This window comes from Argopecten irradians, chromosome 1, assembly GCF_041381155.1.
Source record: "Argopecten irradians isolate NY chromosome 1, Ai_NY, whole genome shotgun sequence".
In the NCBI taxonomy this organism is placed as follows: Eukaryota; Metazoa; Mollusca; class Bivalvia; order Pectinida; family Pectinidae; genus Argopecten; species Argopecten irradians.
The window spans coordinates 19161897-19186401 of record NC_091134.1 but is presented as its reverse complement, the minus strand read 5'-3'; the positions used below and the strand labels follow the sequence as shown (position 1 = coordinate 19186401).

At 37.0% G+C, this 24505-nt stretch overlaps 1 protein-coding gene across 1 annotated transcript in view; it reads right to left on the bottom strand.

The window, feature by feature from the left end:
* The window catches only part of LOC138319844 (glycoprotein 3-alpha-L-fucosyltransferase A-like), a 59338-nt gene extending 35484 nt beyond the window's left edge, over window positions 1-23854 (bottom strand). The window contains exon 1 of the mRNA XM_069262983.1: window positions 23417-23854. Coding sequence (XP_069119084.1) covers window positions 23417-23425 — 9 coding nt within the window. The 5' untranslated portion in view covers window positions 23426-23854. The remainder of the gene's footprint in view (window positions 1-23416) is intronic.
* Between the last annotated feature and the right edge of the window lie 651 nt (window positions 23855-24505).

The following is a 24505-nucleotide window of genomic DNA, read 5'->3' as shown; positions in this document are numbered from 1 at the left end:
CAGTCTGAGTGTCTGAGCTCTAGATCTAATGTACCCCTAAAAGACGTTCAAGCATGGCACAGGTTAGTCACCACGTACACAGAGACTGGCCGGTGTTCTATAGCGGACGACTAATTTGGACAACGAAACAGTATGATCAATATGATAATAACACACTTTTATGTAACAAAGAACTTCAAAGTAATTTCACATTTAAAGTTCTGATGAAGTTAAGGAAAGCATTTATTACAATGCACCAAGGGCGTACCATCTCCTTGCAATAGTCCCAAAGATAATGAGCGAAAGTGCTACGTACACCTGTTGCAGAGGATGATTTTATACTGGAAATTAAGGTTAGGAAGTTCATATTTAGCGAGCACTTTATGTCTAACAATTTTAATTCGAGGTCCTAAATTTACAAATAGTAACACGTTCTTTGAAATCAAGCTTTACTAAATATGGTTCAAGTTTAAACTGCTTTTTAAAGGTAGAGTAGAATTGTCCGCGAGACGATGTTTCAAGAATAGAAAAACAATTTTGAATATAATGATCACATAAACGTCGTTTAAGCAAGTTTTTAAACAAATCTCTATTCATCGTACATGTATTTTGAAATGCTCATATAATGTTTAAACCTGTGTGATTAAGGAGTGATTTTATATGCCCAAGCCACTTAAATTCTGTAGTATCGTTTTCTTGCATTCTTAGTGTGAGGCGATAAAATACACTAGAAAGTTTATGTCCCCCTGTAATTAATTTGTGCCAAAACTTTAACATCCGTACCTTGATTTCAATTTCTAAAGGAAATTTACCGAGTCCTCCGTAAACCATAAAATTTGGAATACTGTTTCGAACATGAAGATTTTTTTTTTACAAAATTGCAAATGCATTTTCTCAACGATACTTACATTTTCAAATCCCCAGATTTCACAGGCATACAACAAAATAGGAGATACAAGTGAGTCAAATAATTTCAATTGTAAATCTATTGATAATGGGATGTTTCTAATTTAAGTATACAATGCATACAGTGCTTTCTTTGCCTGGTCAGCTAACTTTTTCTTTGTTTTAGCAAATGAGCCGTTGTAATTGAACAATATACCAAGATAAGGATAAGAATCTTCACGAGTTATCTGATCATTAAATAATTTAAAATTATACTGCCGTCTACTTTTGCGTTTTTCAAAAATTACTATTTTGTCTTTTGTGTATTAACAGTTAGTTTCCACTCCTCACAATAGCTTTGAAAGCAATCAAGTGCACATTGTAGACCTTCAGGTGATTCTGACATCAGCACATCTGCATACAAAATGACAAATAATTTGAAAAACATACCAAGATTTTTTTCATATAAACTATCAATTTCTCTCAAAAATGACACATTGTTTTGGTGAAGATACTCTTCAAGGTCATTAAGAAAAATAGAAAATAAAAACGGTGAGAGATTTTCGCCTTGTTTAACACCAACATTACATAAAAAAATCTGATATTTAATTTCCATTGCGTACACAGGATATAAATTATATATAACTTTTAAAATTAGAGAAAGACTGCATTTTTACCATAATCCAACGCGCCACACCGTATCAAAGGCTTTTTTAAAATCAATAAATGTACAATATAATTTTTGTTTGTAGAGAAATAGATAGAGATAAGAGTATGTAATATAAAGATATTTTCTGTTGTTGAGTACCCTTTTCTAAACCCGGCTTGTGCTTGTGATATAAGATTAATTTCATCTGCTAATTTAGTGAGTCTATTATTTATGATAGAAGAGAATAACTTACCTACGCACGACACCAAAGTAATAGCTCTGTAATTATCAGGATTGTGGTTGCCACCTTTGTTTGTATATATAGGCTCAATAATGCCAATAGTCCAAGCTGTTGGAACTAGACCTGTGTTAAGTATGATGTTAAAATTTTTCGAATATGCTGGAAGAAATATGTGTAAAGTATGTTTCATATATTCATTGACAATGCCATCAATGCCACTAGCTTTATTGTTTTATTAATTCATTTACAGCTTCTTTAATCTCTTCGTCGCTTATGTCTTCGTTCAAAATTGGATATGTATTATCGGTTACTTCGTCAATCATGAAATCTTTATCTTCTTCAAACTCGTTATTGTTAAGTGTTTTAAAGTATTCAAAGAGTTACTGTATAGTTAGATCAGCTTTGTTAACCTTTTCATTACCTGATAACTGATTTAAAATATTCCAAAGATATTTTGGATCATGTTTTGTAGAGTTTCTTATTTTCTGTTCCATACAATTTAAGTACTTTTATGTATTTCTTTTTTATATTGTCTACTAAAAATTGTTTTCATTTTTTATCCGAAAATATTCATTTTATGCTGCATGGAATTCTTTCCTTAATTTATCACACTGTTTATTGTACCATGGTTTACTGGTCTGTTTATTACCTTTAGCACGATAATGTTTTTACCAAATACTTTTGAAGCTGAGGTTGTGAAAATATTGCTTATGTTGTGTATGACATTATCTATTTTATCTCGCGAAATGTGGTCAGTAGGTTTATAACCTATAAGATCTAATGCATTATTTAGTGTATACATATTATTGTTTTGCTCGTTTACAATATACTCAATAAAATCATCTTTCAAATCACTTTTCCATCGAAATCCATCTCTTAAATCCGTTCACTATGTATTTTTATTTCATTTTTAACCTCGGAAATGTCATTTTCCATCTTACTGAACTTTGATTCGATATTTGACAATCGGTCTACGATTATGTCAAGGGTTAGTTTTTGGTAAATATCATTGATGACAGATTCTATGGTGGGTCCAGGCGTCGGTAATTGTGCTGGATTGGATACTGAGGGAGAAGTGTTTTGGTACATATGAGCTGTGTTGTGCGAGGGCTGCGAAGCAAAGTATATTGGTACAGGAGAACCTGTCACGTTCATTGGCGTTACAGTTGACATCCTCATCCCCGCTGGGCTACCGTACACACAAAAACGACTCGGTGTCACCAGGCTAGTCACGGTTGATTGGTGTTTGTTTACTTTGAAGTTTTACTTTTTCTGTATGTTCGGCCCATTCGGTGTTTTAGGAGTCAAATTTTCATCACCATCTTATTATCAGAGTTTCGCTGTATCGCACATATCAGATTTGTGTTCAAAAACTCACCAAAAACGCTTTAACTCAACGAGAAGGTGCAGAGCACCACAACACAGGTAACACGCATGCATGGATTATAGATTTTCTTTCACACCGCACCCAGACAGTAATACTTGAGGGCAAACACTCATACCAAGGATTTATAAGTGAGAAGGATTCGTGACTGTCTCTTTACATTACTAAACACCACATATACGTCCTTGACTCACACAAATACGTTTACGATGGCCATCAAATATGTACCCCCCTTAGACGTTAGACTAATCTCCCCCTAGATACTTTTTCGATGGCCATCAAATATGTATCCCCCCTTGAATTTAGACCAATCTCCCCCTAGATACTTTTTCTATGGCAATCAGATATGTATCATCCCTTGATATTAGACTGATCTCCCCATAGATACCTTTTCGATGGCCATCAAATATGTATCCCCGTTGATATTAGACTATAATATCCCCATAGATACTTTTTCGGTGGCCATCAAATATGTATCCCCCCTTGATATTAGACTAATCTCCCTATAGATTCTTTTTCAATGGCCATCAAATATGTATCCCCCCCCTAGAAATTACACTTATCTCCCCCTAGATACTTTTTCGATGACCATCAAATATGTATCCCCCCTAGATATCAGACTAATCTCCCCCTAGATACTTTTTCGATGGCCATTAAATATGTATCACCCCTAGATATTAGACTTATCTCCCCCTAGATACTTTTGCGATAGCCATCAATTATGTATCTCCCCTAGATATCATACTAATCTCCCTCTAGATACTTTTTCGATGACCATCAAATATGTATCCCCCCTAGATATCAGACTAATCTCCCCTTAGATACGTTTTCTATGGCCATCAAATATGTATCCCCCCTTAAAATTCTGACTTATCTCCCCCTAGATACTTTTTCGATGGCCATCAAATATGTATCACCCCTAGATATTAGACTTATCTCCCCCTAGATACTAGCTTTTTCGATGGTCATCAAATTTGTATCCCCCTTGATATTAGACTAATTTCCCCCTAGGATATTTTATGATCACCATACATGCATGTACATACAGTAATATTTTAGTTTAAAGTTGATTTCATTGAAAAAAGATGATGATTGAATATAATTGATTTTCAAATTCATTTATATATTATAGTAGATAGTCGGATGTTGACGCATATCAAACACAAAAAACCCTGAATGATGTTATAAAAATGTGTACAGGTAATTTTTCAAAACTCATATTGGCAGCTCAATGTTCAACCCCAACCATTTTTTTCTGTCTGCCTCTGCTTCTGCATCCATAAAATGCTAAAACAAGTCCCCACCTATTGTATTAATTGGTGTGTGGATGATTAAGGTATCATACATTCATTTGTATTGATAAAAACAATGCTAGCTATAGCCCTGAGATAATCCCTGATAAATATACCCTTTCTTCTACATGTGTATTTCAAATTAATATCAATTATTGATCATGGTATTGTATAATGTATTTTATCTTGATCAATGCATGACACTTTAACAAACTAATTGGTCATTAAAAAATATATACATCACATTATATACACCATTTATTTATTGGAAAATATTTGGTTTCCAATTCTCAATAACAGTTATATCTGCAGGCATGTTCATAATGCTTCATTATATTGGGATCTTCCCCGAACACCAACTCTAATTTTATTAATGATCGAATCATATTGGAACATACATATCAGCATAATATACCATGATATTAAAAAAGTTTCTGATTGTATTTAATTTACTTGTGTATTATTTTGTGATCACATAAAATTAGTTAAAGCATTTCTAACATTAGTTTTTAGATATTATCTATAATCTATAATCATTATTATTTCTTTACTATATTACACTTATATGACTAGTGCATGCAGTTAGTATACACAGCTGTTGCTTTAATTGTGTATACATAAAATGCAAGTTTCATGTTACATCTGTACACTAAAAACATATAATAGTTACATTTTAAAACAAATTTTATATCATAGTTTGGTTTTGGATTGATGTTTATTCTCACTGTTGTGATGATGTGGTAGCTATATACACACAGGTAATTTTTATAGGTGCCCTCTACCTGTATCAGTGTCAGGTGTGACCCCCACTGTGCTGTTATGTAATACAGGTAGACCAGGTGTAATTTACTACCTGTACAGTCACCGTGTCACCTGTATAGGCATTTACTGCTGATTTTCTGTTTATTTTCTTAACATTACTAATGATCTTTATTTGGAAAGCATAAACAGACAATGGAGGGGAAACTTTTTTGACAGGGGATACTTCTTTGATGGGCAGAAAAAATATCCGGATACTTTATTGATGGGGGATACTTTTTTGAAATGACACCGGCTAAAAAAAATTCTCTCTTCTACGTTGTACGTTGTACATCTATATATGGAGTTCACCGCTACTATTCAAATGTTCATCTGTGGACTGTGATATTGCAGCCGAAGCCTCGCTCATGCATATTATATCAGCCACGAAGCCAGTATGCATTTTTAATTAGATGGCTTCAAGATGTTTGTCATAATGGGGCTTATATCGTCTTAATGACGGCATTTTGTATAGATGTGTGGGATGATTTCGAAAGGAAAATTATCGCTCTTTCTAACGTTAGTAACCGTTTTTATGACGATATACTAGAAATGTGTTTTTATAGCCGTTAAAGGTAGGCGGGTTAGAAATTTGGAGCCTAAGTCTTGCCACCCTCTCGTATAAAGTACCATGTAGAGTATCTCTTAGGGCACTCTGGTACCACTGGAAGACCATAAAGGCCTAATTTTGACAGAAATTGACCTAATTTTCAAAACAGGCCTAATATTGAGAGAAAATGACCTAATAATCAGTCTAATTCTGAGCAAACTGGTCGAAAAATAACCACCATGGTACTAATTTCCATGACCCCGGTCTAATATTTCAGCAGCGGTCTAATTTTCAGTGATGGGTCTAATTTTCAGTGACCGGGTCTAATTTTCAGTGATGGGTCTAATTTTCAGTGATGGGGCTAATTTTCAGTGACCGGGTCTAATTTTCAGTGATGGGTCTAATTTTCAGTGACCGGTCTAATTTCGGTGACCACAGTCTAATATTGCAGCGGTGGTCTAATTTTCAGTGACCTGGTCTAATTTTCAGTGACCGGCTAATTTTGGTGAACACAGTCTAATATTACAGCGGTGGTCTAGTTTTCAGTGACGGGTCTAATTTTGATGATCTCAGTCTAATTTTATAGCGGTGGTCTAATTTTCAGTGACGGGTCTAATTTTCAGCGACTGGGTCAAATTGTGGTGGCTTGAGTCTATTACAGGAATGGTCTCATTTAAGCGACCGGGTCAAATATTGATAACGGTAGTCTAATTTTATAGTGGTGGTTAATTTTCAGCAACCGGGACTAATGTTAGTGACATCAGTCTAATATTATAGACAGTCAAGCCGAGTCCACTATTGAAGGACCACGTATACGTACTAGATCTCGGCGAAATGAACAACTGTGTCTGACTGATTATTCAATGGAGTCCAAATTTCCTTATTATGTGCCGTTTAGTTACTCTACTAGTTTGAATTTTGACACCGTTTTCTAAAAACATCACTGATTATCCATGTCCAGCCTGAAATATATTTGACCGTCCGAAATTATGACGACCTTATCTAAACTTACTCTCACTAGTCGATTACATCGTGCCATGTCTAAAATTATAGCCAGGTCTAAATAAAATAGTCTGTGGTTATAACTAATTTGTTTCCATAAGATCGGTTTTGTGTACGTATAGTGTATCGTCTCTATTGTAGCTTACGACCGCTATATATATAGCTATACCAATATACCAATTTCAGTCATCAGATCCGTCATAGATGACTGGTCGCATGGAGACATGTTTTTGGCTTGACTTAGAGGTGTCTGGTATCAATACTTTAACAGGAGGAAGTGGAGTACTAGTTGTGTCTACCTTTATACCACCACAGAATTGTTGTTCTGCTACTAATGGCTCTGAATCCTCATCAGCAGGTATGGTGGATTTACCAGTATACCCCATCCCAGTATCAAGGTTAAACGTGACACTTTTCTCCGAGTGCTTATTACTGGACTTTGCCGAAGGGTCACTTTGACCCGTATTCAATGGAGGGTACAAGCCAGACAGAGTGTCAAAGAGCTCTTTGCTATATGACCTCTGGTGTTCCTTGACGTCGGCATCTAAGGAAATCAGTTCAGTCTGAGGAACACCAAGATGTGCCACTTCATCTCTCAGATCTGAGGTCTGACATTTTAGATCACTTACGTCAGATCTAATCGACTCCAGATCTTTCTGGATTGTTATGGTGCTTTCTCTAAGTAGAGATAATTCGGTGTGTAAATCACAGAGTAACTTATCTGTCAATGAATTATCACGAGTGGTGTCAGCCATGGTACCAAGGATTTGTATTACAAACAAATATGTGTAACAATGAGAATATATCAGTAAATTAATAAACTTTATTAATTTTACACAATTCAATTAGCCCAATTAAATGGTTGTAGTAATGTTTACTGCAAGGCCCCACGTTGGGCGCCAATGTGATGACTTTTACTCTCTGCAGGGAGTCACCACGGTGGGCCCTACAGTAAAGACTACACAACACAAAACAGAAGGTCCTATTATTTATTTACATAACATCTATAACATTTAAACTGGTACAATAATAATACAAGTGAACCATTGGATAGGGTGAAGTCCACCACTGACTTCACCACACCTTCACCACACCTTCACCTTCACCACACCTTCACCAGGGGCCTCTCACCCTGGGTGAAGTATCACCAAGTTCAGGGGTGGACTTCACCCAAGAACGCTGGTGGAACTCACCCTTTGTAGCTGGGCTTGCATGCTGGCCACTACCACTACACTGTAGCTCTCTCTAACACCAACTGAGGTCTACTACAGCTCTGCCTGTCTACCTTGGGTGCCTGACCTCTCATGCACATGCTTGACCCCTGAGAGGCAATCAAGCATGACACAGGTAAGCCAGTCACCACAGGGACAGAGCAGTGCTGTAGCAGACGACTATTTTGGGAGAAACACATGCATTGCATGTGTAGTAAACAAACTTATACAAAGCAATAAACACAATTAACAAAAACAATTAAGAATAGTAATTAAACATCTAAAGTTATGGTGAGACAAGTATTTGTTACATTGCCCCCCTCTAAAACTTGGCATTTGTCTCAAATTAGTCAGACTGTAAGCATAATATTGCAAGTTTATAACTTTAAATGACTCCAAATTAACCATCTCATAACAATCTATTCAACAGAAAGTTTAGTTTTGAAATTGATAACACATCATTACAAAATTGATTATTTCACAAACCTGAGGACCTTAAAACAATATGAAAATTAAACAAAATGAGATTACATTGAGGAAATGGCATGTATGAATATAACGATAGACTGTTTGATTAAACTAATTAGATATGACACAATGGGATCCTAAATGAAATTACAACTACAAATGTGACCATCAATGTGTGAAATGATCATCGATTCATGATCAATGAATTTTAAATTCAATTTTAAATGATACAAAATAATGGTGTTACAAAACAATTATGAACATTTGAAAATTATTTACAAATATAATGCAGGAATTACAATGTTTTAAACAAACTTAACTGATGGCACAACAATCAATGAAGACACATTAATTGGAAAAAGTCACTTTGTGTCTGTTATACTGTAACCACAATCGTTGCGCGAAACACGAATATTTATCCAACTGATGCGCGATAGTCATTAAGAGCGAAACGCGAAATTCCTTCAGCCAGATCCTTGATATGTCCAGTCACATTGGAACGACAACTAGCGATGGAATTATGGGAACGAAATCTTCTCAAGATGTGCCTCTAGAATCCTCTCCAGCCCACTAAGACGGTACTCCTTAGCCTCCAGAATGATCTTCTTTACGGTACTCCTATCTCTGGGAAGGGTCTCTGCGTCTACCGTACATCTGTTGCGAAGATAATTTAGGATGTGGTCGAAGTGCGCAGGATCCCTGTCGATGAAGAACCGCCTTTCTCCAATATAGCCAAATCGTTCGTCAGTTAATACTGCAAATACGCTCTCAGGATCAGCTTGGAGGCTTGGTAAAGAGGTTTTGAACACTTTTCCTCCCACATCAAGCGTGATCGCTGCTTTATTGATGACTCGAAATCGGTCGGCTAATGCTCTTTGCCTATGTGCAAGTGTTTCTTTCTTAAGGAAACCCTCTATTACAGGTGTCTTTTGGAGTGACACAGGACCATACGTGGATTCACAGGATATGCCGTCAATGTCGTCATTCTCCTTTAAATTGACAGTCTCTTTTATCAATTTTGAGAGAATAGGGCTTCTTGACCTAGATTTTGACCTTGACCTAGACAATGACATGGACCTTGACCTAGATCTTGATCTCGACCTTGACCTTTTCCGGGACCTAGACTTTGAGTGTAATTCTCTTTCACTACCCTTGGACTTAACAGGGGAGAGACACGGGCCCTTGTCCTCCTCCCTGCCCCGGATATGTGATTTTACACGGGTTTCCCTGACTGCTGATGAACCTCTAGGATCCTTTGTACGTCCAGTTTTGAACTTACTGCTAAAAGTTTGACCTGATAGGCGTGTCAGACGAGACCAGGCCTCCTCTTTACGGAATCTTTCATATTCCTTTAAGGCTTCGTCACCTTCACAGCCATTGAGCCTATTGTAGCACCTTGTTGATATAGGCTGGTCACCTCTAGTGCAGCGGCTGTGTCTGCCGTCTGCCCGTGAGCAGATATATCCGCAATAAGTGCACTTCCATCCATAAGAGGTGTGTTGTTCCATGATGTGCCGCTCTGCTGCAGACATGGTACCAAACTCCTTCTTGTCGGTACAGATCCGGCATTGCCATAAGGTTCTACCTGGCGCATCCCGTTTATCCTGCAATAACAACAATAAATGTTTGTTTACAACAAGTTTTCATGTATTTGTTTACATATAACTTTACATATCAGCAAAACGTTTAGCGGGACGTATGCGTCGCCCACGACGGTTAAAAACAGTTGGAGATGGTGTATTGTCATTCCCAGAAGGACCTTGGTTGCCATGACTGACATCCTGTGAGGAATCCATTGACACAGAAAGATTTTCTGTATCGTCATCAGATGTACCCTGCTCATGCTGACTAATATCTGCAGATAATAAGAGGTTATCCAAATTATCATTTATGGCCTCATTATCAATGGTATTGTCAAGGAGATGGATTTCTGTACTAGGATCAATGGATGTCTCAAGACTATCATCTACATTCAGGTTGACACGGAACCAGGTAGGGGGATTGTCTCCCTTATAAGGTTTCAGTCGATTATAATGAACGACTTTTGCCCTGGACCGTAATGTCTCCTTGATTCTGTAAGTGACATCACTGAGTTTTTTTATCACTACAAATGGTCCTCTCCAGGGTTTCTGAAGTTTAGGACAAACTCCAATTTTCCTGATATAATTATGCAACCACACACAGTCTCCCTCTTGATACGCCTTGAAATTTTCCCCTGCATCATAACTCTTTCTCATGGCATCACTTGCAAATTTAAGGTTTTCGCGTGCGAATTCATGAACCTTCTCAAGCTTTTGTGCCAAATCATGAGCATAATTTGTCAGGTGGTCCGGCTCCTCCGCTTCAGGATGACTATACATGAGGTCTATTGGGAGAGAAATCTCCCTGCCAAACATCATTTGAGCTGGTGAGTACCCAGAAGACTCATGGACTGAAGACCTATAGGCCATCATCAACACCGGAAGAAGCTGATCCCAATTTCTCTGATTCTCACTGACAAACAGAGCAAGCATGTTTTCCAGAGTTTGATTGAGACGTTCTACTATCCCATTAGATTGTGGATGCAATGGGGTGGTTCGTGTCTTTTCAATACCTAGAATCTGACATATCTCAGCAAAGACACGACTCTCAAAATTTCGGCCTTGGTCTGAATGCAGTTGTTTCGGAACACCGAACTCCGACACAAATCTCTCTACAAGGATATTAGCTACAGTTGTTGCCTCCATATCGGGTAATGGATAAGCTTCACTCCATTTAGTGAAATAATCGACCACCATAAGGATATATTTGTTACCATCACTACTTGGTGCTAAGGGTCCTAAAATGTCTATGGCTACCCTCTCCAGTGGTGCACCTACATTATACTTTTGTAATGGTGCTCGCGGTGCTCGTGTGGGTCTTTTCCTGGATGCACAGTCATCACACACTTTACAGAAGTGTTCAACATCCCTTCTTACCCCTTGCCAGTAAAACCGTAGGCGGACTCGAGCTAGGGTTTTGCTCATACCTAGATGTCCTGCGGTGATGTTACTATGCAACTCTCTCATTGCCCATGACCTTAATGCTTCAGGAAGTACAATTTGCCATTCTTTTTTGCGTCCATCGGAACTTTCCCATCTCCTACAAAGAACACCAGATTTTACGATAAGGGAATCAAACCTAGCCCAGTAGTGCTTCACTCCTGGTGAGAGATGACTAATCTCTGACCAGGATGGTTTTATTTTGTCCTCTACCCACTTGTAAACTATCCCTATCGTGCCATCTTTCAACTGGAGGTCCCTAAGGTTGTCCAGAGTAATCGTTCCTTGATCTGAAATATCATCAGTCTGCAAGTCTGAGATTTCATCATGACCTGGGTCAGTAACTACATTTACGATGAATTCATTTCTTTCCGGAGTGTCTATTGTTAACTCCTCAGCTTTCTCACAATGCGAGCAATGCAAATCATAACATGGTCTCCTAGATAAACCATCTGCATTTGAATGGAGCTTTCCTGCTCTATGCTGTATCTCAAAATCATATTCTGACAGTCGTTCCAGCCATCTAGCTAACTGACCTTCTGGATTCTTGAAGTTTTGAAGCCACCGGAGAGATCCATGATCAGTACGGACACGAAAGTGTTGTCCATACAGGTAACAGTGAAATTGTTTTACTGCAGTGACCACAGCCAACAATTCACGCCTAGTGACACAATATGACCTTTCAGGCTTACTGAATGACTTGCTGTAGTAGCTGATGACTTTCTCCTGGCCATCCTGAATTTGAGATAGTACAGCACCAAGAGCATAGTTACTGGCGTCTGTATCCAGCACAAAGAGACCATCCTGCTGTGGATAGCTCAGGATTGGGGCTGAGGTGAGATGATGTTTAAGTGCATTGAATGCATCATCACAGTCACTTGTCCATTCAAATGGGATTGTTTTTTCGGTCAGTCTATACAAAGGCTTGGCCAACTTGGAGAAGCCAGGTACAAACCTTCGATAGTATGTGCAGATTCCAAGAAAACTTTGCAATTCCTTAAGGTCTTTAGGTAACGGCCACTCTTTTATGGCAGACACCTTCTCTGGGTCAGTAGAAACACCTTCCCCTGATATAACATGGCCGAGATATTTGACATCCCGTTGAAAAAGAAAACATTTCTTAGCGTTCAATTTGAGGTTAGCAGATCTGATTCTGTCGAAAACAACCTGTAAATTTTCCAACTCTTGCTCAAAAGTTTTGGCAAACACAAGAATGTCATCTAAGTACACCAAACACAGCTTCCATGTAAGGCCAAACAATACTTTATTCATTAAATGAACAAATGTGGCAGGGGCATTACATAGGCCGAAGGGCATCACTTTGAACTGCCAGAAGCCTCCATTGCCAGTGACAAAAGCTGTTTTATGCCTATCTTGTTCAGCCACATCAACCTGCCAGTAACCGCTTTTTAGGTCCAAAGTTGAAAACCATGAGGACCCTGCCAGTGTATCCAATGTGTCATCTATTCTGGGAATAGGATGGCTATTTTTCACCGTTATGCTATTGAGTTTCCGATAATCAATACAGAAACGCAATGAGCCATCTTTTTTACGAACTAAGACTATCGGCGAGGCAAAAGGTCCGCTGGCAGGCTCAATGATGTCGTTAGCTAACATGCTTTCAACCTCCTTCTCTGCCTCAGCTTTTTTGGCAAGCGGTATTCGCCTTGGGGCCTGTTTGAATGGTTTTGAATCACCTGTGTCAATGGTATGAGTGACAAGCTTAGTGTTCCCTATATCAGCTGACGAAGAGGAAAAGATATCTGCATACTGTGCCAAAAAATTCCGAACCTTTGCAGACTGGATCTCAGTTAGATTATCAGTGGAACGATTAAATAAATCGCTCAGATAATCTGGTATGTCTGTGTTGTCTAAATTAACTACTGGGTCAGACTGAGTTGAGTGAACGTCAGCAACCTCACAAAAACCAGCTACTGTACCTTTAGGAACAGTAATAGGTCTCTCTGAAGCATTCATAACACGTAGTGGTATCTCCCCATGGGAGGATTTTGCCACAGTCCGAGCAACGAAAAGGCGGTGCTGGGAGAGAAACCTTAGAGATGGTTCCACTAAATAATCGGTATTATCTTTTACCAAGTTCACTGTTGCTCCAGTGACAAGCATTTCACTGTTTGGAGGTATAGTTGTCCTTTCCTTCAAAACTACCCTACAACATGTATCTTCTACCTCTGGCATTGAAGGTAGCAATGGTACCTTAGCACCCTTAATATCCAAAACATTGTCCCTTAACATGATATTACATCCTTCGCCACGCAAAAAATCTTTACCCAAAATGCCCTCATTTTTTATGTCCGCAAACCAAACTTTACGCTTTACCACAAAGCCGTTCATTTCAATCCTGACTCGCAGAAAACCTAACACTGGAGTAGGTTCTCCAGTTGCGGTTAACATCACCTTCCTGTCATGTCCCAGAGTTGCCTGTAAAGCTTTAGGTAAGCGTCTTAAGACACTTCCCTGGAAGACAGTAAATGTTGCTCCAGTATCAACTAACATAGTGATGGGAAGGCCTTCTATTTTAGCTTTAACAAATTCACCATCATCAAAGGGGGATGAACTACAAACTAACACATCTTTGGACCTTCTCATACTAATCTTGACCGACCTGTGGTCCGCCAGCTCGGTCTTGTCTAGTTTCCCTTTTTAGAAGGACCACTCTTAGGCGGACATGATTTCTCGGAGGATGGATTATTTGCTGTTTGATCACGTTTTTTCCCATCATGATTTTTACCCTTTTTATCCGAGTGACTAGCGGGATTTGACAACTGACATAGATTTTTCTCAACCAGTTTTTTCAGGGTATCAATGTCTTTTTTCAATGATTTCACCTGATCACATGGTGTGTCTGGCTGGTTCTTGTCAGACTCATCATCTTTCACCTGTACTGACCTCACAGGTCTATTCTTAAACTTGTCAGCCATCTTATGAGTCTGCAATCTCACTGCCAGTGTTTCTGCTTGTGTGATACTTTCTGGCTGTGTTTCACGTAACCGCCATTGAATGTCAGCATCGGTTAATGCGTCAATAAAATAATCTAAGGATAGGGTCTCTATCATGTCAGATGTTGCTTTTGGATATGCCTGACGAGTTAGCTTCTTTATAGACCTTGCAAGATCGGAAATTGTTTCATCTTTCTGTTTGATACGAGTCTGGAGTTTAGCCTTATACATTTCTGACTTAGCAGCACTCCCAAAGTTTCTAGACAATTTCTTTGTCAAAGTGTCATAATCTCTCCTTTTATCTGGGTCAAGTTCACCTAAGATAGCCCTAGCAGCACCTGAGAGACTCCCAGCTAAGTACAGTCCCTTCTGATTATCGTTCCAACAATTGATGTCAGAGTAGATTTCAAACTGAGAAACATACTCATCCCAGTCATCAGATCCGTCATAGATGACTGGTCGCATGGAGACATGTTTTTGGCTTGACTTAGAGGTGTCTGGTATCAATACTTTAACAGGAGGAAGTGGGGTACTAGTTGTGTCTACCTTTATACCACCACAGAATTGTTGTTCTGCTACTAATGGCTCTGAATCCTCATCAGCAGGTATGGTGGATTTACCAGTATACCCCATCCCAGTATCAAGGTTAAACGTGACACTTTTCTCCGAGTGCTTATTACTGGACTTTGCCGAAGGGTCACTTTGACCCGTATTCAATGGAGGGTACAAGCCAGACAGAGTGTCAAAGAGCTCTTTGCTATATGACCTCTGGTGTTCCTTGACGTCGGCATCTAAGGAAATCAGTTCAGTCTGAGGAACACCAAGATGTGCCACTTCATCTCTCAGATCTGAGGTCTGACATTTTAGATCACTTACGTCAGATCTAATCGACTCCAGATCTTTCTGGATTGTTATGGTGCTTTCTCTAAGTAGAGATAATTCGGTGTGTAAATCACAGAGTAACTTATCTGTCAATGAATTATCACGAGTGGTGTCAGCCATGGTACCAAGGATTTGTATTACAAACAAATATGTGTAACAATGAGAATATATCAGTAAATTAATAAACTTTATTAATTTTACACAATTCAATTAGCCCAATTAAATGGTTGTAGTAATGTTTACTGCAAGGCCCCACGTTGGGCGCCAATGTGATGACTTTTACTCTCTGCAGGGAGTCACCACGGTGGGCCCTACAGTAAAGACTACACAACACAAAACAGAAGGTCCTATTATTTATTTACATAACATCTATAACATTTAAACTGGTACAATAATAATACAAGTGAACCATTGGATAGGGTGAAGTCCACCACTGACTTCACCACACCTTCACCACACCTTCACCTTCACCACACCTTCACCAGGGGCCTCTCACCCTGGGTGAAGTATCACCAAGTTCAGGGGTGGACTTCACCCAAGAACGCTGGTGGAACTCACCCTTTGTAGCTGGGCTTGCATGCTGGCCACTACCACTACACTGTAGCTCTCTCTAACACCAACTGAGGTCTACTACAGCTCTGCCTGTCTACCTTGGGTGCCTGACCTCTCATGCACATGCTTGACCCCTGAGAGGCAATCAAGCATGACACAGGTAAGCCAGTCACCACAGGGACAGAGCAGAGCTGTAGCAGACGACTATTTTGGGAGAAACACATGCATTGCATGTGTAGTAAACAAACTTATACAAAGCAATAAACACAATTAACAAAAACAATTAAGAGTAGTAATTAAGCAGTTAAAGTTATGGTGAGACAAGTATTTGTTACAATATATAGTTTACTAAAACACAGGCGTCTGCTTGTGGGTTTGGAAAAAGATAAATAGTCTACCATGTAACCTGTTTTCCAAAAATCTGAAAGCAAAAGCATTGTATTTTTTAGTCTCATGAATATGTTACAGATAAAAGAAAAATAAACAGATCGCTAATTATATAAGGTATACTCTTCGTTTATTACTTTTTTTCTGCTAACGTTATAATTAAGGACACGTGTATTCACGAGGCAACTGAAGAAAATTCGTCTAATTCGTCTGCCCCCTTTTTACAGAGAAAAAATGCCATTCGCCAGCAGTGTAGCATCCCTCAACCCTGTTTAAGCATATAGTTTTACATATGTTATATTACATCATAATATTTGAAATATATTGTGATTGAAATATATCTAGTTTTGATTTAATCACGATCATATTTTCATTTCATTTTTGGGTACTATACACATTAAATATGTAATGAAATCAAGCAACAGTTGTGTACAATTACATCATGTACGAACTGTGTACAATTACATCATGTACGTGGGCCGAGTGTAACATAATCCATGTTGCCAATTACAAAGATTTTTCAATCTTATATCTATTGTAGTGTTTTCACATACACATGGAATACAATATATTTATCATATATACAGTTTATGCATTGTTACAATACCGTAAAACGTTTCAACATGTGGTAGAAATAATTTACTTTTGATATTATAAAAGATCAAATAATTGAGATATTAAGCAAAACAAACTATTTTTTCAGACCGTGAGGTCGCTTTCAATTTTTAATCGATATACGAGTAGATACACCGATATTATAGATATATAATTACAATGCCTTTGGTTTGATGGTTATGTAATACCTTGACCAGGATGTTGTTTACCTGTACACAACGCCATTCATCGAACTCACCTGTAATTACCTGGCCGCGGGCAATTTGCTATTCGGTGGACTTTATCGGGTATTTGCTATTGTCTTACTGTCAATCAGGTTAGGACATCCGTTAATTGGATTGTGATTTGAATTATGGAAACCCCGTACATCTATGCTCTAGTTTTTTATTGTCACCTCCTAAAATATACCTGATCATACCTAGGAATATATATTACATACACATATATATATGTCGTACACAGGTAAAACAAAAATGGAAGGTGACTTATTCAAAACAAAAATGGTTCTAAGAACTATTTAAACTAAAGGTTTAACCTTAAAAATTATTCCAGTCTAGTACTGTAATTACGGAATCGTGGCATATAGTAATCTTCCGTAATTAGGTATTAGTAAAAATTCTAAGCATGCATTTTCACCGTTTCGAATCTAAATGTACATGTATAGTCATACAAGAAGGGTTACAACATTATCACACTAAATATGCTTATTTAAATATCACTTAGTATATTTTTAAAAAGGTACAAGATATTATATCTATTTATAATGCCTGTATACAAATAATTTCAATTTTCATTTGAACACTTTATGTGGTTACTTTTTGGATTATACGATAAATGTTCATATATTATACTAATACAACTCAGTATGATACACAAAACGGTCGACAATGAATTTACTATTTTAAGGATTTAGTATAATTTTGAAATAATGTATTTAAATCTACACTTAAATTGTGATTTAGGAACATATATCAGAAATACCATTGATGTATTTCTGCTTTTTAGTAAACGTTATATACATATTATTTTCGGTATAAGTTCGGTACTGTTACTACAATATCACCAAACTGATTAGTAAAAATTCTAAGCATGCATTTTCACCGTTTCGAATCTAAATGTACATGTATAGTCATACAAGAAGGGTTACAACATTATCACGCTAAATATGCTTATTTAAATATCACTTAGTATATTTTTAAAAAGGTACAAGATATTATATCTATTTATAATGCCTGTATACAAATATTTTCAATTTTCATTTGAACACTTTATGTGGTTACTTTTTGGATTATACGATAAATGTTCATATATTATACTAATACAACTCAGTATGATACACAAAACGGTCGACAATGAATTTACTATTTTAAGGATTTAGTATAATTTTGAAATAATGTATTTAAATCTACACTTAAATTGTGATTTAGGAACATATATCAGAAATACCATTGATGTATTTCTGCTTTTTAGTAAACGTTATATACATATTATTTTCGGTATAAGTTCGGTACTGTTACTACAATATCACCAAACTGATAACCGTCCACATATTATTTTTACTCAAAAACTGTGCCGTGTTTGCATCGTTATAGCAGAAGTTTGAAATAAAAACACGGATTCTAGATATATTCACGCTAAATTTTTGGGATTTTACTCGTAGAACGATAGTGTTACATTATACTGTTTTTTATTACACTGAAATTTACATCATATGCTATCTAAATCTCAGTCCAGACTGATCCGAACATCATTTTGATATCGCTATCAAATTGGACTGATTATCTAATCTAAAGTTAGATATATGCTTGTCTGAATTTTTTAAAATGTTAAGACAACTCATGAAATGACGGCCCGCTACAGAAAGTAAGACGGTAAGCATGCTACATCAAAGGTTGCGCTGGCTGATATCAAAGGAAAATCAGTCGTCGCCCAACGTCATGGTCAGTGCACAAACACAAAAGCTCCTGCGTCGTACTTTGCCAAAACCCAGTGTGACTTATTCTTCTCATATACGTCCTTGATTATTACTTACCAGAATACAACGTTTTACCGATATGAATATATCAAGGACTATATAAATAAAACTCATCATCAAAATTTTAATTCTGTCGCTAAATGTTTATCTGTACAGTTCTACAGTGGGGCCTCAGTAATCTGTATAACCGTACTAAAGTTTGATCTCCTATCGAAAACCAATGTATCAGAACTGACTGCACACGTACATTTTGACAAAAGTCTACAGGTAAACGCCCGTAGCTATGATCTAGGACAGCCGTCGCTATAACAACACACACTGTGTCAAGCGGTATTGGGTGTATTTTTCGGTACGTGGTGACATAAAATCAGTCCGGAATATTGTGATACAAATGTAATTTTATTAATGAAAACATTCCGTATGTGAATAACTTAAAGTCCCATTATGTTTTTATGAATGCTCTACAAACTTAACATCGATGATCCTTATGAATTTATCTTTAATTAATTTTGATCAAATATGTACAGTTTCGACAAAAATGCATATTAAAAAATATATATATAAATAGAACACGTAAATGTGTATGTCTGAAAGTAGCCTATGTGCCTGTACGTACCCGGATGATCACCAAGAAAATCCCAGCGACACCAAGGGGAAATTTAGAACATGTTTAGATTTATTCAATGTTTTACAATGTTCATCCTTATAAAACTGGTTCTTATTTCCAAAATAAAAACACAATACTTCAGTAGAACTATATACTCCATTCTGACGACTTTAAACACGCGCTTGTACGCCAAAACTACAAGAGAGCGAAGTAATACCCCTCAGTTGCCTCTTAATCGAGCGTGTGTACTCGCTTCGCTCTTACCTGTGTAGAGTGCATTGTATATTCCCAAGTAATTAACTTCCCCGGTTAATTCCTTAACTGTTTTCATATCACCAATCTCTGATAATAGTTTTTAAAGGATTTAAAGATTTTAAGTAGGATTTAAATTAATGTTTAAAGAGACCCATTTATAAAAACGACGAAAATAAGATGACAATGCATTAGCGTCGTCTGTCAATATTTATCAGTAAATATACCATGGGTCAAAGGTTATACAAAGCGGTTCTCATAATTATGTGATATTTACCCGCGTGTGGACTCCCCCATCATTGGTGCAATCCTGATTAAACTACGACATTTTTAATTAAAAAATATATAATAATAAATAATAATATATATTTTATTTTCGTGTCACACATTTAAAATATATATAGAATATACGTTAAAAATGTTCGGCCAATATTTGACCTATGAGACACGCATACGCATATATATCACCATAAGGATATCAACTCTATCATTTGACGACATTGTGTAACATTGGTTACGATTAAAACGCCATAATTATCTTCCGACAAAGATTTATTCGTCCTTGCTTCTGAAGACCAGTTAGGCGGCGGGCACAGCTAAATCTGTCTATCACAGCGGGAGGCTAAAGAGTGTAGTCTGCGGATGAGGCTTGCACACATTTAGCTTAAAATAAAGGTCATCTTCATTAGACAATGAGTATGAAACTCATATTGAGAAACCGATAACTTCCTTTTTGTAAACATGAATTCTTGGAAGTATATAGCGGTCGTAAGCACTTGTCGTAAGCTACAATAGAGACGATACACTATACGTACACAAAACCGATCTTATGGAAACAAATTAGTTATAGGAGATTTCAGAAAAGATGGCGATGACGTCACACAAAGGTACATCCGGGCGCTCAAAGGTACAGCTCCTATATCTGTACACATAAACATTGAGGGAACACAGCCGCTTGCGATGTTTGTTTACATTTTATTGTAATAAATAGTACGGCAATCCGAGAACTATTGCGTTATTTTAATTTTTAAAAGTGTAAATAATAATATTAAACAATATTATATAAATATAAACATCTGGCATTCATATATTTTACTCTGTTTATACTCCATTTTCGACCGCCACGAGAAAAAAACAAGGTCGCCATTAGACCTACGTATAAACATTGACAGAATATTAAAAATATCAGCTTGAAATTATAAATTTAATTCCAAGTTTCCCGAAATATCATACTGACATTTTAATAAGCGATTACTGTTGTCTAAGTCTTACTTGGTAAACACCTTACGATGTGTGATTATGACCAAACTAAAATTTACCCCAAGCGCACGGCAGCCATTACGTACAGTACTGCCGAGATCCCGAATTTCGTCATTTTTCAGAGTCACAAAATTACGTATTCTGGATAACTTTTTCGTCAGAAATTTTGGAATTTAGTTAATGACATACAAACGAGTCAGTTTATAGTTACTTTTTATAATATTTTAAAACAAAACTTCGAGTAATTTAGGATTCTCGAAGCCGTGCGCAATGTGTCCTGGTCGGCATTTACAGTACTACGATCTAGCTATATTGTAGTCTATCTAACATGTATTCAAATTATTTAAAAGTAACATCACTTCAATGTGGGACTTCACATAGCAGCCCATGGAATAAAAGTGACCAAAAATTTAAAAAAAAAAACTCTCTACAGCATGAAATTGAACAATTTCACCATTTTATTTTTTCGAGATATCGGCAGCCATACTCTACGTGCACGTACATGTACATATAGATCTGCATTTACGTGTAACACAGTGGCTTATACCATTCCTTTAAAACAAGATATACATGGAAAATAACGAAATATATATATTTTACAAGTACTTATTGAGATATGTGTTGGTAATTACGTATTAATATTATTAATTTCCCAACTATGGGCTGTGGCCCGAGGTGATCTACCAGCGAAGCCATGCACGAGCGGCCGTGGTCTGGCCAGGTGGTTCACATTCGTTATATTTATATTAAATAGTATTGTGAACAGCTTTTTCATGTATAACAGAAACAAAATACATTGAAATCAGTTATCTATTCATAACTTTTTTTCACTACATGGATTTCTACGCGTGAACAAAAAATCTACAGATATATTTAGCAATAAACAATTGTAAATATAAAAATATAAATGTCTGTCAACCTCTGAAACAATCAGAAAACATTCTAAAATCAGAATTTGCAAGTATGAAAGTGTATACTTTTGTCAACGTATCGATTGTGTAGCAGGGATGTACGTATCTGTTATTGTTTTTATTAGTCGCCATACTGTTTGTACCTTTGAGGACCCGGATGTAAAGTTTCTGTGACGTCACGCCATCTTTTCTGAAATCTCCTATAACCACAGACTATTTTATTTAGACCTGGCTTTAATTTTAGACATGGCACGATGTAATCGACTAGTGAGGGTAAGTTTAGATAAGGTCGTCATAATTTCGGACGGTCAAATATATTTCAGGCTGGACATGGATAATCAGTGATGTTTTTAGAAAACGGTGTCAAAATTCAAACTAGTAGAGAAACTAAACGGCACATAATAAGGAAATTTGGACTCCTTTGAATAATCAGTCAGACACAGTTGTTCATTTCGCCGAGATCTAGTACGTATACGTGGTCCTTCAATAGTGGACTCGGCTTGACTGTCTATAATATTAGACTGATGTCACTAACATTAGTCCCGGTTGCTGAAAATTAACCACCACTATAAAATTAGACTGCCGTTATCAATATTTGACCCGGTCGCTTAAATGAGACCATTGCTGTAATAGACTGAAGCCACCACAATTTGACCCAGTCGCTGAAAATTAGACCACCGCTGTAATATTAGACTGTGTTCACCAAAATTAGACCGGTCACTGAAAATTAGACCCGTCACTGAAAATTAGACCCATCACTGAAAATTAGACCACCGCTGCAATATTAGACTGTGGTCACCGAAATTAGACCGGTCACTGAAAATTAGACCCATCACTGAAAATTAGACCCATCACTGAAAATTAGACCCGGTCACTGAAAATTAGCTCCATCACTGAAAATTAGACCGCTGCTGTAATATTAGACCGGGGTCATGGAAATTAGTACCATGGTGGTTATTTTAGACCAGTTTGCTCAGAATTAGACTTTTTCTGATTATTAGGTCATTTTCTCTCAATATTAGGCCTGTTTTGAAAATTAGGTCAATTTCTGTCAAAATTAGGCCTTTATGGTCTTCCACCGGTGGGTCCATGATTATACAATCTGTAACTAATTCGTAGATCCCTGTTTACCTAACACCTGTAGACACCCGCACTAGACACACACATCCCTATCCAGCACCAGAAGAAGAAGAAAAATGCACTGTATATAACCCAATCCCCCACGCCACTGAGCCGTATCACCTGGCCTATAGTCGTCAGGTGTGACGGATGGTGATAAACCAAAGAAGAACCACACCGTTGTACCCTGTCGGCCATCTTATCTCGCTTCCAAAACGAATACTGCTGACGTAACTGATCGTAATTTGACCGCGGAAGCCGCACGCAATTAATAAACACGCCATCTTTAACCGCATTGAACACCAAAACAAACACATTTTGATGTTTAATATATAAGAATGTCTGTAGAGAAATTAATTAGAGACTGACGTAGACAAAAATATATATCATAAAACACTACTCATCTAAAAGGTGATATACTTGCCTCATGTTGTCGTGCTGTTCAGTCGGTATATCGGGTACTTAGATTTGTTCAGTTATAAAACACATATGTCCCGTGTTCACTCAGTGTGGAAGTACTGATAAATTATTGATATATACAATCTGTTGTCGAGACTGTACCGTCACAAATACATGTGCAGTGTGTTTTGCCAAGCATCAGAGATCATCATGATCATTGACCCGTTTTTTCAAACACTTGTGTCTGTTGTGCAGGCTACATCCGAGTATACATGACTCGTTATTTAAAGTGAATAGTCGGGCAAATAAAACCAGTCTAAATGCGTCCATTGGCCTTCCAAAAGTTCTCACATATTAATACGACAGCCAAGTTCTGCTTACGTTTCCCAGTTCTGACCATTAAAGTAAAGGAAAGTTGAAAGCATTGAAAGCGAGGCTGCGTGTAAATGTAACCACGGACATAGTCAGTTCTGTATGGAAAGCCATAGCTGTCTTATGCTATAAATCTTTAATATATTATGTGGTTTTGTCGTTATACTATGTGGTTTTGTCGTAATATTATGTGGTTTCGTTTGTCGTTATACTATGTGGTTTTGTCGTTATATTATGTGGTTTCGTCTTTATATTATGTGGTTTTGTCATTATATGATGTGCATACACCAATATATGATGTGGTTTTGTCTTTATATTATGTGCATTTGTCATTATATTATGTGCATACACCAATATATGACGTGCTTTTGTCTTTATATGATGTGCTTTTGTCTTTATATGATGTGCCTTTGTCTTTATATGATGTGCTTTTATCTTTATATGATGTGCTTTTGTCTTTATATGATGTGCTTTTATCTTTATATGATGTGCTTTTGTCTTTATATGATGTGCTTTTGTCTTTATATGATGTGCTTTTGTCTTTATATGATGTGCTTTTATCTTTATATGATGTGGTATTGTCTTTATATGATGTGCTTTTGTCTTTATATGATGTGCTTTTGTCTTTATATGATGTGCTTTTGTCTTTATATGATGTGCTTTTGTCTTTATATGATGTGCTTTTGTCTTTATATGATGTGCTTTTATCTTTATATGATGTGATTTTGTCTTTATATG